The sequence below is a fragment of the Larimichthys crocea genome, chromosome VIII (genome assembly GCF_000972845.2).
Source record: "Larimichthys crocea isolate SSNF chromosome VIII, L_crocea_2.0, whole genome shotgun sequence".
In the NCBI taxonomy this organism is placed as follows: Eukaryota; Metazoa; Chordata; class Actinopteri; family Sciaenidae; genus Larimichthys; species Larimichthys crocea.
This window is the reverse complement of record NC_040018.1, coordinates 7,800,611-7,818,105: the sequence shown is the minus strand read 5'-3', so window position 1 is coordinate 7,818,105 and position 17,495 is coordinate 7,800,611. Positions and strand designations below refer to the sequence as shown.

The following is a 17,495-nucleotide window of genomic DNA, read 5'->3' as shown; positions in this document are numbered from 1 at the left end:
GCAGATTGCAACTGAATACCCCTCACCTCTAGGGCTGGGTATCCATTCAAATTCCAAGAATCGATTCGATTACGATTCTCAAGACTAAGAATCGATTATCATAATCCGATCCGATCTGATCTCGATTCGGGTTAGTGTTATTAAAACCATTTTTTTGGTCGCCTGAAGCCCTCGTTTTCAACAACGGAATACAGGCGCATATCTTTGCAAATGTAACCTGCAATCGCCTCAGTTATTTTAAGAGAACGTACAGAAGTGGCTGGTAGTTGTAGAGTTTTCCTTGAGTGTTCTTTTGTCTGTAGTTTTATTATATTTCCGGTGAATTTCCATTTTTCCCACATTCATGAACGCATCATAGTCATTCTGACGGCCACTGAACGCACCTTGCATGTGTTAGACGCCGTAGTGTAGTTTAAACACGGTGCACGCCTGTTTCAATTCAATGACGCGACTAGTGGGGTTAAAGTTCACCGTAGGAAAATGTATTAAAATTTTAATTTAATTAAATCGATCTTTGGATGTACGAATCGATCTTAAGAAATTAATATACAAATCGATTCAGAATCGGAAAATCGTTTTTTTTCAAAACAGGCCTATGCTACACACTGGACCTTTAAGATAGATTAAATCCTGTGGGTCGATGTGATTTCTTGCGGGTCAACACATCATCGCAAAATGTATGACCTTTTATAAAGAACATCAGACTTTTTAAATAATAAATGCTTCAAATCAAATTCAAGGCTTGCTAAGACATTAAGGATTCACACATACCCTGCTCTAACATGGTGTTAGCAGAGCGATCAGTAAATGGAGAGACATGTTGAAATACAACAGTTTGCTGTAAATCCTTTTAGTATGCGAAGGCAATTTGACTCCCACGCAGCAATAGCAGACTGCACCATTTAAATTAAAACTATAATTACTTCAGAGGAAACTGGGTAAAATAATGACATAATTTGCTATTTGTTTGACACTCAGAGAGTAAATTAAAGTATCTGTGCATTGAGGTTCATGTACAAACCCTGCCACCAAGATGTTGGGGATTTCAGAAGCAAACGCCTCAGCCATTTCTCTGCTGCCCACATTAGCGATGCAGTGCAGGGCCAGGTTCATGAAGGTCGGGTTGCGGCTGGCCAGGTCATTCTTAATGCCGTTGTTGATTAGACGGATCAGGTCGCTGTTGGAGTTCACCAGCACAGAGATGAACAGGTAGCCCTGAGAGGGAACAACATAATGTAGAAGAAGTTATTTGTACAGCTCTTAGCCCCCCGTCCCTCCACACAAACATATCTGAGTGATAAGTGAACAACAACGTCAAGTGAACATGAACATGAGGACAAACTTACAATTTGTTTCTCTGTGTACTTGTTGGAGCTGAGGAGGTTGACAGCCTCCATGTGTCCAAAGTCGATGTCATGGCCCAGGAGAAAGATAAAGAGCAGCTTGCAGACATACTTTTTTTTACTGTAGCCGTCTAGAGCCTTGTCTCCTGTCCACACACGTGCAAATACACACACACACATCCACACCCACACAGACAAAAATGGATTTGAATGTCTCCATGAAGTTACAAAGAGATTTCAGTGCTCTGACACTGGCCTGTGAGGAGGCTGGACGTTAAAGAATGCAGTCGGTCACTTTATACCAAACTGGTGAGTAATATTGAGGAAAAGGCGGATTCCAGTTTTTATAGCCAAATAATCCAGGAGTGGAATAAACAGGATTCTTTGGGATTTTCAGAGCTGGAGCTTCAGGCCCATGTCTTATTTTTCATTTGTCATGTGCATGTGATTATATGCTTTGTCTTATCCACAAATACTTTTGTTTTAAATAAATGCTCAGCATTATTATTTTTTCTTTTATACACCTTATTTACAATAAGATTATTATCTAGTTATTATCGAGTACTGTCCAGGAGACCTGCAGAGCAGCTGCACTACACTCAATTTCTGTGATGTGTCTAAAGATTTAAAATATTTACCTAGAAGATATTTTCAGTCGTGTCCGGGTCATCCTTCACAAATCCAAAGAAGTAGCAATTTGGCAATGTCAGCTACAATTAGTCTACAATGTATATGGTAAATTATTTAACATATCTAACATGAATATTTAATAAAGTTTAATATTTGTTTAAGGGGATGTCGTTTAGTTCAGTTGGTAGAGCATTCACCCCATGTACAAAGGCTCAGCCCTTGGCCCAGCGGCCCAGGGTTCGATCCGACCTGTGGCTCTTTCCCGCATGTCTTTCCTCATCTCTCTCTCCCCAAAATTACTGTCACTCTTCAGCTGTCTCTGTCAAATATAGCTCAAAAAGGCCAAAAATATATATATCCTAAAAAAATAATACAAATATTTGTTTACGTAAACAGCCTCAAGTGGCTTCCTGTATTAGTCTTATAAATCCTGTATCAGTCGGGTGCTATTGGAAATCTATCTTCTGTAACCTCACAGAGTAACTCAAGTTTGGTCAGGGTGACTCAGATTTTAATGCAGGAAAAGAAGAACAAAGTCCAACAAGCCCAATAAACATCCTTGTACATACAGTGGAGTGGAATGTGTGATCTCAAGTTTGCAAATTCCAGGAAGGGCTTGACTCTGGTCAGCTTTTTATTTCTTTCCTTTTCTAGTTTTGCTCAGGACACACGTGTCATCAGAAGCTTTGGTTGAAGCTGCACTGAACTGCTGGGCTAACCCACAAACCACTCAAACACATTATTAAAAAGGGATCCGTATGCCTGAAACCTCCTTCCTCCATAACTGTCCAGCTGACAATTTAACTTTCACAGTCTACGTACAAGAAAAATACACGTATAAAGAAAAACAATCACTGCCAAAGACACTTCAGCATAATGCAGGGACAGGAGGGTACACACGAAATGAACATAGGTCAGTACGCTGGGAACTATGGGCAGAGGAGGCAGCTTCATTCTGGAGCAAACTAATTATAGGCAGCGAGGAACAGGTGGCAGGAGGAACAACCGCAGACACATTGACAGTGAGGTGTGTGAACGTTCAACACAGCAGAACAGGAAAACATCAGGCGCTATAAGTCAGTCCTACCTCTCCATAAGTTTAGCCTGCTTTGTCAGGATTGTTCACCTACCTTTAAATTTGGAGCGGATGTTGGCCAGCTCTTTGTTTATCCTCTTTATTTCTGCCTCTTTACTTTTACCTGCAGACAGATGGAGATATGTTGCATGTTATGTGGTGCTGTGATCATAGAGTTGAAGAGATCATCCTTATTCCTCGTCCACGCTGATGAGCTGTCACTCAGTGACAACTGTTATAAAAATTAGGGTTACACAGCTAGTTGGATGTTTGAACTTATACAATGTTTGTTCCTATTTATTACATGTCTTGAGGGCACTTCCCTTTATTGCTGTTTTCCTGAGACTGGCAGGGTAAGGTAAGGTTCAGGTTAATGTATAAATAGAGGGATTTGAGAACAGAATGGGGCCTAGGGACAGGTCAGAGAGGTGACATCAAGATTGGGGACATACTGGCTACTCATTAGGGGATATGTTGAAGAAAGCTGTTTAAATGCATTATATGCAAATTGACTGTTAACAATTCACAGAGGTTGAGACAGCCCATCTTCAGGAAAATGTATAAGAACCAACTGTTAACGCTCCTCTGGGAGCCTTTTTCTCTGTAACCCCTTTAGTGTGTTGCACTGTGAAACGCTCCTCTTGTACAAGAACAATAAATTCAACTTAAACTTTGATGCTTGAATCCGATGCTCCTTATTTAAGGGTTTTACTTTAAAATTCCCGTAACATCTGGCGCCCAACGTGGGGCCCCAATATCTGTTCTCCTCTGGAAGCAATGGCACTGGAAAAAACCTGCAGGTATATTGATTGAAAACCGCCACGAGGTTCCTAAGACCTTGTTTTGGCGTGAACCAGAACCAGCTGAGAGAGGAGGCAGTGACGGGGCCAACCACACAAAAAAGAAAAAAAGGAGACGAACCCACAGGATTGAGGAAACAAAAGAGTAAGTTGAATTTTGATTATTGGCCAGAGACTACAGTTTAGTAGGGAACTTAGAAGAGACCTCAGTTCAGTTGGGAACATAGAGGGGAGACCCAGGGTGCCTCAGTCAGGGACTAGAGGGTAATGTCTTTGGAACGACAATTGGAAAACTTGATCCTTCAGGCCTGAGTAAACAAAAAGACGTCGGGGAAGTCGAGGACTTCGTTAGTATAGTGTTGCTTGTAAGCTAGATGCTTAAAGTAATACTGGGAGTCTAGGACTCCGGGGAGAAGAAAACAAAAAGGAAAGCATGCTTTAGTGTTTGTTCATATATACTAGATATTTAAGGTAAGACTGGGAGATTGTGACTCCAATAAAGAAAGCATGTGTGTTTTGTTTTGTTTTTATATAAAAACCTAAAATAGAACAATGCCAAACGTATGGAAACAATAACACGAGGTCTTAAACTTAAATAATTAAAATTAAATTAAAATTATTAGAGGGGCGGTTGTGGCTCGGAGGTAGAGTGGGTCATCCACTAAGCAGAATATTAGTGGTTCGATCCCCGGCTCCTCCAGACTGCATGTCGAAGTGTCCTTGGGGAAGATACTGAACCCTAAATTGTTCCCGAAGGCTGTGCCATCGGTGTGTAAATGTGTATGAGTGCTTAAAACTGATGAGCAATTGGCCAATGCCATCAGTGTATGAATGTGTGTGAATGGGTGAATGAGATATGTAATGTAAAGTGCTTTGAGTGGTCAGAAGACTAGAAAGGTGCTATATAATTACAGTCCATTTACCATTTAAATCCTGATAATGTTACATATTTTAAGAATGTATGTTTTTGTTGGATTGGATGTATAAGAATGTGAAGAGTTGGTGAAAGCTATTAGTGAGAAAGAGAAAAGGTAGTCAAGGAAAGAAGGACTGTTGCAGGCCAAGTTGTGGCTCATAGAAGCTAGGGCCAGATAAGCAGGTAAGTCAGAGAAAGAAAATAGAAGGAGAAGAGAAAGTTGCTAAGAGAAGAAAATGCAAGTGAACAGAAAGAAGCTCAACGGAGCAGCGAAAAAACAAATTAACATAAATCTTGTCTTATTTTCTGCCCGAGACCCTCAAGGTGATAACGGGTACGTGCCATATGGGCTCCGTCCGGATTCTCCGCCTTGTCCCACGCCTCAACCTCCTCCTCCTACTCCTGCACCATCAACTGCTCCGCCGCCTCCCGTCCACTCACCATGAAAGGGAGAGATGCCCCCCCGTTGGCAATCTCCTCCAGAGACAAGACGCGGTACAGTATATATAAATGCATTTTTGTGTTATGATAGTAACACTGGTGAACTTTTCTTCCGAGATAACCAAGGAAGGGGGAGAGGACGTGGAGGTGGTGAGAACAGAAGAATGGACAATGATGTGTGCTACAATTGTGGAAAATTTGGACACTATGCAAGAGACTGCAGAGCTCCAAGGAGGAGAGGAAGGAGGGGAGGATGGAGAGCGGGAGGAGGCGAAGGAGCGGAGCATGGCCCTGGCAGGACAGGAGAGAAAAGGATCGCACCGCATGACTAACTCCAGAAACAGGTCATGCAGACACACACACACACACAGACAGATAGATGACACAGCAACAGATGATGAGGCAGAGGTAGATGAGATTCTATCGTTACAGACAGCTGAGATTCTACTATCACAGGAAGGAACTAAACCATGGATAAAATTAGAAGTGCATGGGAAAACAATGATTTTCTTGTGTGACACTGGAGCCTGTAGAACAGTTGTGCGATGTAGCGAAACAGAAGAAAATTTCCCTTTGCAGCGAAATAGTGCTTTGAGAGTCAGGTCAGCCACAGGACATGTAACTATTGAACCTATGACCAAACCACTAAAAATAAGTGATCCTAAAAAAAAAGAGAAGTATCCTGGCCTCAGTTGTGTCATCACAATTGTGTCCCGTTAACCTTTTAGGGAGAGATCCGATGACTAAACTAGGGACAGCAGTAGTACCGGACAAAATTGGTCTCGGTATGAAAGCGCGCCATGTAAATCTAAAAACAGTAAACAAAGCGATAATACCACATGCTCCCCTTGTACCAGACCCACACACTCTGTTAAATGAACTCAATCCAAAAGCAAAATATTTTACAGTGGTAGGTTTAGCTAATGCATTTTCTCTATACCACTTCACAAAGAAGATCAATTTTGGTTTGCATTTCAGTATAGAGGTAAAAGGTATATATTCACAAGACTCCCACAAGGATATTGTGAAAGTCCGGCCATCTTTTCAATGGCAATGTCATCTAACTTAGCACAATTTACTCCCCCGAGAGGAAGTCAGCTATTATTGTATGTTGATGATATTTTGCTAGCCTCAGAAAATGAACAGGACTGCAAAATTGACACTATTGCTCTATTAAAATATTTAGCAGAACAGGGCCACAAAGTGAGTAAAAATAAATTGCAGTTATGGAAAGAAGTAGTGAAATATGTGTGAGTTCAGGAGTTTAGCACTCCCAGATTATAAAAAACCATTCATACAAATGTGTGATGCTAGAAGTGGATTTATGACCAGTGTGCTAACCCAACTTTTTGGAGGAAAACTTAGACCCGTAGCATACTATTCGTCTAAATTAGATCCAATAGCCAGAGCAATGCCGCAGTGTCTGCAAGCTGTACAGGCCGCAGCCTTAGCAATACAGAGTTCAGCTACAATTGTCTTGTTTCACCCATTAACACTGAAGGTGTCACATGCTGTAGATGCACTACTGACATAGTAAAAAAATATCCTTCATGTCTCCAGTTAGACATCTAAACTGTATGACTATCCTACTCTCTCAGCCTCATCTAACTATTGAAAGGTGTACAATTTTAAATCCAGCAATGCTACTACCAAACGAAATAGAAGGCGTTAAACATGATTGTGTAGCTGAAACAACAGAAAAAGTGTTGCCAAGAGCGGATTTAACTGATGTGGCATTACAATCCGGATGTAGTGATGTTTGTAGATGGATCATGCAAAAAGAACCTAGATGGGACAAACGGTAGTGGATATGCAGTGGTAACTATAGACAAAGTGTTAAATTCTAGAGCACTCGCGCCTCACCTCTCAGCTCAAGCAGCAGAACTGATTGCACTAACTGAAGCATGCAAATTAGGAGCAGGAAAGAGAATAACTGTCTATACTGATAGTGCATATGCTTTTAATACTCTACATGTTTTTGCACAACAGTGGAAAAATAGAGGTATGATTACATCCACAGGTAAATCGATTTTTCATACAAATCTGATTTTAGCCATATTAAAAGCTGTGCAACTACCACTTCAGATAGCAGTATGTAAGTGTGCAGCCCACACAACAGGTACAGACTTGGTTTCACAAGGAAATCGTAAAGTAGATGAGGAAGCAAAGATAGCTGCTGCTAGAAAAGATTACCAAGACATATACACGGCTGAGGAGATCACACACATTGACCATGACATCTTAAAAGATATTCAACAGAGCTCACCTGAATCAGAAAAACCATCTTGGATGAACAGGGGGGCGACATTTTCTGATAATGAGTTATGGAAATGACCAGAGGGCAAGTACATACTTCCAAAGAATTTATTTCGATTTGCAGCAGTGTTGACGCATGGATTAACACATGCGTCAACAGGGGGGATGTATGAGCTATTAAATAAAATATATACAGCATATGGATTCCAAAATTATGCAAAAAAAATTTTTTGTGCATCATGTCTAGTGTGTGGAAAGCAGAATGTCCAAGGCAGATTAAGACCAAGACCAGGTAAAATGCCTAATGCTCAGTATCCATTCCATACGATATGCATGGATTTCATTGAATTAAACAAATGTGAAAATAAGAAGTATTGTCTAGTGATCATAGACTTATACTCAAAATGGATTGAAGTTATTCCAACCTCACGAAATGATGCAATAACAGTAGCTAAAGTTATAGCAACACATATTGCACCAAGATTTGGATTTCCAGAAATCATATATAGTGATAATGGACCACATTTCGGAAATGATGTAATTGCTAAATTGAGTGAACTGTTTTCCATGAAAATGAAATATCATTGTTCTTATCATCCACAATCAGCAGGACTAGTGGAAAGAGCGAACGGTACAATCAAGGCTAAACTTAGGAAAGCCATGGACGAGACAGGAAAAGCATGGGTAACCTGTTTGTCAGCAGTAATGCTGAGTCTTCACATACAACCTAATATTACAGGACTGTACCACTCTCAAGTATCCCTTTCCAGCTGTTTCCACTGAGATTATTCCACCATGGTTCACACCATACGAGGGGAATTACACCTGCCTGTTTAGGAAACAGGGAAACAAGGAGAGGACAAGACACAGGATCCCTGACAGGGTGTGGCACTATAATTACGGTAGGAGAAAATCCCTATGGGATCATTTATGAGCTGATGACTACACACGAATATGCACGATCAGATATATGGTGGTATTGTGGAGGACAGAGGTTAAGACCTAGGTTGCCTAAACTCTGGTATGGTACCTGCACTTTGATTCACTTAATGATGCCTACATAATTGCTTCCTATGCGTCCACAGTTTCCTAAACTAAATATAGAGGATATGCACAGGGTTAAACGTGATAAGATAATACCCACTTCATTTGATTCTAGAGTTTATTTAGATTCAATTGGTGCTCCCAGAGGGGTCCGAAATAAGTTTAAAGCTAGAAACCAGGTGGCAGCAGGTTTTGAATCATTCTTTACCTGGTGGGTGACAATAAATAAAAAAGTGGATTGGATAAATTACATCTATTATAATCAACAACGCTTTATTAATTACACTCGTGATGGATTTAGAGGAATCCACGAACAATTAGATAAAACTAGTTTAATGGCCTGGCAGAACAGATTAGCTTTAGACATGCTACTAGCTGAAAAAGGAGGTGTGTGTAAGATATTTGGAAATCTATGTTGGACCTTCATCCCAAATAACACAGCACCTGATGGCAGCATCACAAAGGCACTAGAAGGACTGACGTCATTGTCAGATGAGCTGGTAGACAACTCAGGTATGACAGATCCAATCACAAAATGGATGGAAAGCATATTTGGGAGATGGGGACCCTAAAGGTACTGATAATGTCTGTAGGAATTGCAATTGCTGTCCTAGTCACCTGCGGATGCTGTTGTATTCCATGTATGAGAGAATTGATACAAAGATTGATTACTACCACACTAACGAAACAACAATTGTTCTATCAGCCTGTCTCCACAGTTGATGAGTTCAAGAGGCATGAGATGACTGAAGGACAAGGTGTGGTTAGATACGAGAATGAGGACGAGTACGAAGAATGGGTCCAGTTCAGCGAGTAGAAGAGTCAATCTACGCGCCCATGGGAGGAGAAACACCTACTGAGAAAGACACACTGTTTAGTTTGTTCCACAGCACAATAGTGTTCTGATGTAACGTATGCTTGAGAGAAAAAGACTGATGGCAAATTGTATATACATTTAAGGTTTTGTTTTTTTCTCGTCTCAGGGACAGCACCCGTAGGCAGGGAAAGAGGGTCCGATGAGTCAATCAGCCTGTTTTATTTTTCTTTATTAGATTCATAAATGTACCTATACATTTGCTGTTATCAGAATGAATATTTTTTGCATTAATATTTGACATCTTTTTGAGTGATTAAGCATACTGAAGTGATTGTAACGGTTATTAATACAAATTGTTGGCCGCCGGGGCAGCGGGGCCGTGTGGAGAATTTTCCTGTCTAGAAAGCAACAGTATGAAGAATAAGAATGTTAAAGAACTGCCAGACAGGTTTTTCGCTCCCACATTATTCATGATTATTTGTACCAACTATTGAACACTGATTAATTTTTATTCTTGTGATTTTATTTTTGTACCTTTTTGAAATAGTACAAACAGGGGGGAAATGTTATAAAAATTAGGGTTACACAGCTAGTTGGATGTTTGAACTTATACAATGTTTGTTCCTATTTATTACATGTCTTGAGGGCACTTCCCTTTATTGCTGTTTTCCTGAGACTGGCAGGGTAAGGTAAGGTTCAGGTTAATGTATAAATAGAGGGATTTGAGAACAGAATGGGGCCTAGGGACAGGTCAGAGAGGTGACATCAAGATTGGGGACATACTGGCTACTCATTAGGGGATATGTTGAAGAAAGCTGTTTAAATGCATTATATGCAAATTGACTGTTAACAATTCACAGAGGTTGAGACAGCCCATCTTCAGGAAAATGTATAAGAACCAACTGTTAACGCTCCTCTGGGAGCCTTTTTCTCTGTAACCCTTTTAGTGTGTTGCACTGTGAAACGCTCCTCTTGTACAAGAATAATAAATTCAACTTAAACTTTGATGCTTTGAATCCGATCCTCCTTATTTAAGGGGTTTTCTTTAAAATTCCCGTAACAACAACGTTGCAGCTCTTTTCTGTGTTTTTGTAAAAATGAACTCGATGATGCAGAGACACAGGATGACACACTGTAATACTGAAATGTCAAAACTATATTTCATTCACACCAAACAAAGAAATGTGAGACCTTTTCCTGTGATTGTGACATAAGTCCCTTGGTATTAGTATCTCATATCATATCATTTTTTGAAATAACTCCCATATAAGACCTGTATGAAATTATGTTTATGTGTAGGAGCTGTGGTAAGTAGATCCAAACAGTCCTCCAGTTTGTGTCTTTTATCACAGTGAGCATCATACTTGCCAACCCTCTGGATTTTCGCTGCAGTTTTTCGTTTTCCTCTCCCGGTTTTCTCCCCAAATGCTCACACGTTTTTTTCTCTCTGTCTTAATCACAACCTGTTTCTGCTACTCCACCAGCTTAGATAAGCCCTAGGATTCTAATCGTCCACCGTTTCCACCCGGACAACAATACAGCTACACCAAAAGTCGTTTCCTTGACATGCACGTGATGCAGAAGAGGCCTCATCCTCCTCAGTGAGCGACAGACAAAGACAAAAAAGGAGACAATGAATGAATGAATGAATGCAGATGGGTGAATTATTCTGTATTGTAAAGTCAAATTTAAAGTATTGCACATAAACACACTGTTGCAGTGTTACTTTATTATTTTGTCTTGTGTCTGAAACTCACTCTTTCTGAGGGAGGACTCCAAGACCTCCTGACTGAGAACCAATCTCGAGGTTTCAAGGTTGGTGATAACTTCTTCTGTGCAGACGCTACATCAGCATTAAGTGAGAGTAAACACCTCTGGTGACTATATACTAATACTTCACAGTTATAGGAACAGTTTGTTGTCAGTATGTGTACTGCTGACAGTAAACAGCAAAGAAAAAAACGACGTGCACGAGCTGAGACTGGTGGACAGACAAGATAACGAGTGGATCAGTGTGAGCTCTGGGTGTGGCTGTGACTGGACCAACCCAGCCATGTCTGAGCAATGCTGACATTAACATTTTTTTTTTTTTTATATAGTCGATAATATAAATCTCAAACAAGGCAGAAATCATGAGTCATCTGTATTTTTACATCATCTTCAATCTTTTTCTCACAGTAAAGAGTTCCGTTTTCTCATATTTGAGAGACAAACACTCTATAATTACACAATAATGACTATAATGTTATGAGTCATAATTATGGGGTGTGAAAGTCGTGAATTTGATTCCGTTTCATACATTTACACAGTCAGACATTCAGCAGAGTTGTTGAGTAACTGTAAAATGTGACAAATACTTTCATCCTGATCAAGTCTACGGAAGCCCTAAAAGGCCATACATACATACATTTTATTCCACCCGTTTTCCCGTGATAACGAGATAATTTCCTCCGTTTTCCCAGTGATAACAGGATAATTAATTCGAGATCTCGAGAAAACAAAACGATAGTCTAGTGTATTGAATCAAGTGCGCCCATATTACAGAATGTATGATAAATGCATGTAGTCCATGATACAGAGCGAGCAAACCTATTACGCCACTGTAAAATCCCTTTGATCCATAATTTCTGACAAAGGTTGATACACTTGATCTCAGGACCATCCTGACTGTTCACTCACTCAGTATAAAGCATATTTACTGTATCATTTTGGAGCAATTCATCCTCAAAGTTCATTATTTTGAAATGAAAAAGGGCATTATGTACAATATTTACTCTACTGTAAAATCCCTTTGATCTATAATTTCTGACAAAGGTTGATACACTTTGGCTAATCCTCACTCCAGTCCTTACTCTCTCGTTTTGTTTTTTCGAGATCTTGAATTAATTATCACCTTATCACGAGAAAACAGAGGAAAATTATCTCGTTATCACCGGAAAACGGGTGGAATAAAATGTATGTATGTATGGTCTTTTAGGGCTTCCGTATCATGGACTACATGCATTTGCCATACATTCTGTAATACGGGTGCACTTGATTTAATACACTAGACTAACGTTTTGTTTTCTTGAGATCTCGAAATTAATTATCTCGTTATCACGGGAAAACGGAGGAAAATTATCTCGTTATCATGGGAAAACGGGTGGAATAAAATGTATGCATGTATGGCCTTTTAGGGCTTCCGTATCATGGACTACATGCATTTGCCATACATTCTGTAATACGGGCGCACTTGATTTAATACACTAGACTATCGTTTTGTTTTCTCGAGATCTCGAATTAATTATCTCGTTATCACCGGAAAACAGTGGGAATAAAATGTATGTATGTATGGCCTTTTAGGGCTTCCGTATCATGGACTACATGCATTTGCCATACATTCTGTAATACGGGCTCACTTGATTTAATACACTAGACTATCGTTTTGTTTTCTCGAGATCTCGAATTAATTATCTCGTTATCACCGGAAAACAGTGGGAATAAAATGTATGTATGTATGGCCTTTTAGGGCTTCCGTATCATGGACTACATGCATTTGCCATACATTCTGTAATACGGGCTCACTTGATTTAATACACTAGACTAACGTTTTGTTTTCTCGAGATCTCGAATTAATTATCTCGTTATCATGAGAAAACGGAGGAAAATTATCTCGTTATCACGGGAAAACGGTGGAATAAAATGTATGTATGTATGGCCTTTTAGGGCTTCCGGTGGAATAAAATGTATGTATGTATGGCCTTTTAGGGCTTCCGTAAGTCAGCACCTTTTAAAACATGTACATGTATGTGTATGCTGTAACGGGGCAGAAATGTTAGGCAACTTGTTTGGCAACAGTTCCGCTTGTAGAAACACACAGTGAACACTCTCTGGCTGTTTAAAACACACTTTATGCTGCTATGGAAAAAAAACAAAAAACAAAACACGCCACAGCTGTTCACAATTTTCGCGCTGCACCTCCTTTTTTGACTGAAATATTCCTCCAGTCGTAACGTTTTACACGCAGGAAATGTCAACTCTGGCAGCGAGCTGTTTGTAAAATGCTAAACGACACATTGTCGTGTCAGAGTTAAAAATGTTAAAGTTTTGGCATTATCTGCACTTAGCGGTGCGGTCCACGCCCTTCAACATGACGTTAGCAACTGGAGGCTAGCGGCTAACTAACGCAGACTAGCTCGTCTGAAGCTACTTTAAGACGTTAAAGTTTGACAAACAGTTTGAGTGAAAGAAAACACAGACTTCTTCACATGTCAAGAGCTGCCAGCTCGCTAAAGCCCACAGCAGCGAACTATCCTGTGAGTGGCAGCCTGTGTCAAACAGTGTCTGACAGTGATAAACAAACTTACAGTTCCTGATGTCAGAGATGAACACGGCCAGGCCACGCATCCCGTCCCCTTTAGAGACCGCTGGCATTTTGTTCACCGCGTCGTTTCTTCTCCTGGGTGTAAAACTACACAGGGTAACTTTGTTTTTAAAGTTCGCTGACCACAGCTACCGAGCGCTGTCTGTCTGTGAACAGGGAGCCCCGATTTCTGCCGGAGACAGGAACCAGACGGGCTTGCGGGCGGGCTGCGTTCAACACATCTCCAGCTACACCTACAACCTAAAAGCAGGGCTGCGTTCCATACATGTGCAGATTCACAACAACAACAACAACCCCTGCCGGCTGTCCCTCTCTCTCAGGTGGGATGACTTAATAAAAAAAAAAAACACAGGGTTGGGTTGCAGACATAAAATCAATAGCTTCAGTTATATATCTGGATGCTCCAAAGTCCAAGCACATTTACGGAAGCCCTAAAAGGCCATACATACATTTTATTCCACCCGTTTTCCCGTGATAACGAGATAATTTTCCTCCGTTTTCCCGGGATAACGAGATAATTTTCCTCCGTTTTCCCGGGATAACGAGATAACATAACTATCGTTTTGTTTTCTCGAGATCTCAAATTAATTATCTCGCTATCATGAGAAAACGGAGGAATGTATCTTGTTATCGCGGGAAAATGTAAGAAATTATCTCGTTATCACGGGGAAACGGGTGGAATAAAATGTATGTATGTATGGCCTTTCAGGGCTTCCACAGTCTCTCTCAGGTGGGATGACTTAATAAAAAAAAAAACAGGGTTGCAGACATAAAATCAATAGCTTCAGTTATATATTTGTGTAACGACAATTTTTTTCCATTTCCCAAACAATTGCCTTTTCATTCAGGTTGTCATTACTTCACAGGTGGGGATAGGAGTGAACCGACGCAGACCCAAAGATTTGACTTTCCAGACATTTTGACAGTTGCAGTTGTTTTGTATTTTATTGAAGAAAGCAGTTTGACATACCAGTAATTTGTAGGTGAGAGCTCTGTCCTGTGTGCTCTGGTCTGTTCGAGGTCTGGGGTCTAAAGTCCAAGCACATTCCACTAAGTGATCTAACTACTACTTCACAGTAATACACAGTAATACATTCAGTAATATTCCTCCATACATGAAATTATGAATTTACACATCTAAGCAAATAAACAATATTCTAAATGACGATTTTGTTCTTACAACCATAAGGTGAGAGAGTGCTGCATAGTACGTACCCTTGATGAATGATTATGACGACTATACCATCCACTATATATATTTCTGATGAGCAAACTGCACAAAAACTGCAAAATAATCTTTTCTTTCCAGGAAATTTAGTTCTATTTGTGTATTATTACATTATTTATTTAAAATATTTATTTTTACAATACAACAACACACACACACACACACACACACAGTAGTAGTAGTAATAATAATAGTAAATAAATAACTAAATAAAAACTTGACACAAACCATAACATGCCAAAATAAAATACACACAAAGAGGCTTAATATAATGTCAGAGTTGAATGTCCACTTAAGTGCATCGAACATAGGTACTCTTAAAATACACATTAGAGGGGTTAACTACAGTTTCAAGTACTCCAGGATAGGTCTCCATACACCATAGAATTTCTGTAGGTTGCCACGTATCTCGTATCTTAGTTTTTCAATGTGGAGGAATTCTGAATCTCAGGGCATAGCCAAAATTGGTGTGCAAGTGTGCTATTTGATTTCTTGCACCTTTCACACAGTGAAGAAGTCTGGGGGACGTGTTTGACCTAGAATTGAATCAATTGTGACCTAGCACTAACTGAGCAATGGTGAATGTCACTTAAAGCTTGTTTCCATATTTCATCTTGAATTGTGATGTTAAGATCAGCCTCCCACAGCAGGTTGTGCAAGTGTGTGAGAGAAAGTACAAACCGTTCACTTCTGGTGGGCCAAGTAAGAGCTTAAAAATAGCACTTTCTTCTGGCAAGGAATCAGATTATGAAATATTTTGTCTTATGTAATGACGTAACTGTAAATACCTAAAGAAGTTTGATTTTGGCAGGTCTTTTTTTTTTTTTTAATAATTCAGATGTATATTAACATAAAGATCTTTAATGGACCCTATTCCTTTCCTATTCCACTCCTTAAAAACTGCATCTGTGTTTGAAGGGAGAAAAGCATGATTAAGCCATATAGGGGCATGCACTGATGTCTTTGGAAGATCACAACATTTTCTGATCTGCATCCAGATTTTTTGAGCATTAGATATCGTGTAATGATCTCCCTTGCAAGAAGCTCAGTCTGTGAATCAGGTTTATTAGCCAGTTGCCAATATATCATTGCTCTATTAGCGGCCCAGTAATAATGTAGGAAACATGGTAGGCCTAGACTTCGAAACTCCTTTGGCTTTTGAAGATGTTGTTTAGAGATTCTTTGTGCCTTATATCCCCAAATAAATGGTAAAATCAGTCAGTCATTTTGAAGAAGGACAGGATCAGGATAAAAATTGGGATGTTTTGAAACAAGGAAAGTAATCGTGGCAGAGAGACCACTGTAATAATTATGTATTGTATTTATACAGCCTAACGGCAATGTTCTCCATTTTTCAATATTCTTTTTCAGGGCATTTAAGCTCTCCATGAAGTTATATTTAAAAAGTTACTCTGGTTTTCTAGTGAGTTTAACACCTACATATTTAACACAGTTTTTTTAAATGTTAAACTGAGTTGAGGTCACGAATGTCAGGTCTAAATCAGCTGTGAGAGAGAGAAGGTCACTTTTTTGCCAGTTTATGGTGTATCCCGAAACCACACCAAATCAAAACTTTATCAAATCGAGCAAATACGGGGCAGATTGTTCAGGGTCTGTCAAAAATCATCTGGGTAGAGCGATATCAGCCGCCTTGTATTGAGGATAATGATTTTTTAAACGCTACTTCAATAACGTGATACATTATTGGCATGTTATTACGTTAGTGGCTTTATTACATTTAAAATGTCCAAATTTATTACATTATTTGCAGGTATTACATTATTGGACATGTTATTGCTTGTTATTTATTATTATAAATAACAAGTAACAAAGTTATTTATCAAAGTTATTTACAATTACATAATAATATCCACTGACAGCTATGGAAGTGTGTTGCTGCTGCAGAATGATGGTGTTGTCTTTTTTCTCTAGGTACAGTAGATGGCGCTGTATAAATATCCAGGCCACAGGTATAAATATAGTGTTGATGTCAGGTGCTCTTTGATCCCCGAAGGGCAAACGGTTTTTGACCACTGTTTGAAAAGCTTAGTGTATGGTTTGATGAAGAGACCTCACAAATATTGTTCTATGTTGCACAGAAAATAAAGCATCATTGTAGCATCAAGAACAAGGTGGGGATTCGATGTTGAACGCAACACACAGCCAGGAAAGAGGAAAGTTTAGCACGTCAGTTAGGTTGATCTTGGGTCAGACCCTCAGTAGCTCAGTAATAGACAAAGGACCTTAAACAACATGTTTGTTTGTTTTGTTTTTTCTAAAGGCTTTCTGTATGATTCATGCGTTTGATAAACTAAAATAGTAAAGTCAAGCCACGTCTTTCTGTATTGTTTCTTTCCTCTATTTTCAGGTTTGTAATCTAGAAACAAACTGTTTTTAAAGATTTTCAGTAACTAAACTTGCCTAAATAGGTCCTAACAATACTTGCTATTAACTGTGTGTCAATGCATTTGTGATGCAATTTATCTGTTAAGATAAATGTAGAGATAATGTAGTAATGGTCTTATCTATGGGAAAATGTGTGTAGAGAGACAGTGAATGTGCAGTGAATACTGGTTAAATGA

General features: G+C 39.5%; 1 protein-coding gene and 1 long non-coding RNA gene across 3 annotated transcripts in view; one reads left to right on the top strand and one right to left on the bottom strand.

Annotated features, from left to right (window-relative positions):
- The window catches only part of LOC104921433 (adaptor related protein complex 2 subunit alpha 2), a 28,866-nt gene extending 14,792 nt beyond the window's left edge, over positions 1–14,074 (bottom strand). Inside the window, exons 1-4 of one of the 2 annotated variants that reach the window (XM_019274044.2) lie at positions 13,669–14,074; positions 3,104–3,172; positions 1,347–1,489; positions 1,022–1,215 (exon numbers count right to left, since the gene is read on the bottom strand). In XM_019274044.2, coding sequence (XP_019129589.1) covers positions 1,022–1,215; positions 1,347–1,489; positions 3,104–3,172; positions 13,669–13,735 — 473 coding nt within the window. In that variant the 5' untranslated portion in view covers positions 13,736–14,074. The remainder of the gene's footprint in view (positions 1–1,021; positions 1,216–1,346; positions 1,490–3,103; positions 3,173–13,668) is intronic. The other variant, XM_010733958.3, reaches the window with a different exon arrangement.
- LOC113746298 (uncharacterized) lies at positions 4,734–9,398 on the top strand. The gene is made up of 2 exons (XR_003462733.1): positions 4,734–5,549; positions 9,212–9,398. It is a non-coding gene; the product is annotated as an uncharacterized LOC113746298 (long non-coding RNA).
- Positions 14,075–17,495: the final 3,421 nt, after the last annotated feature.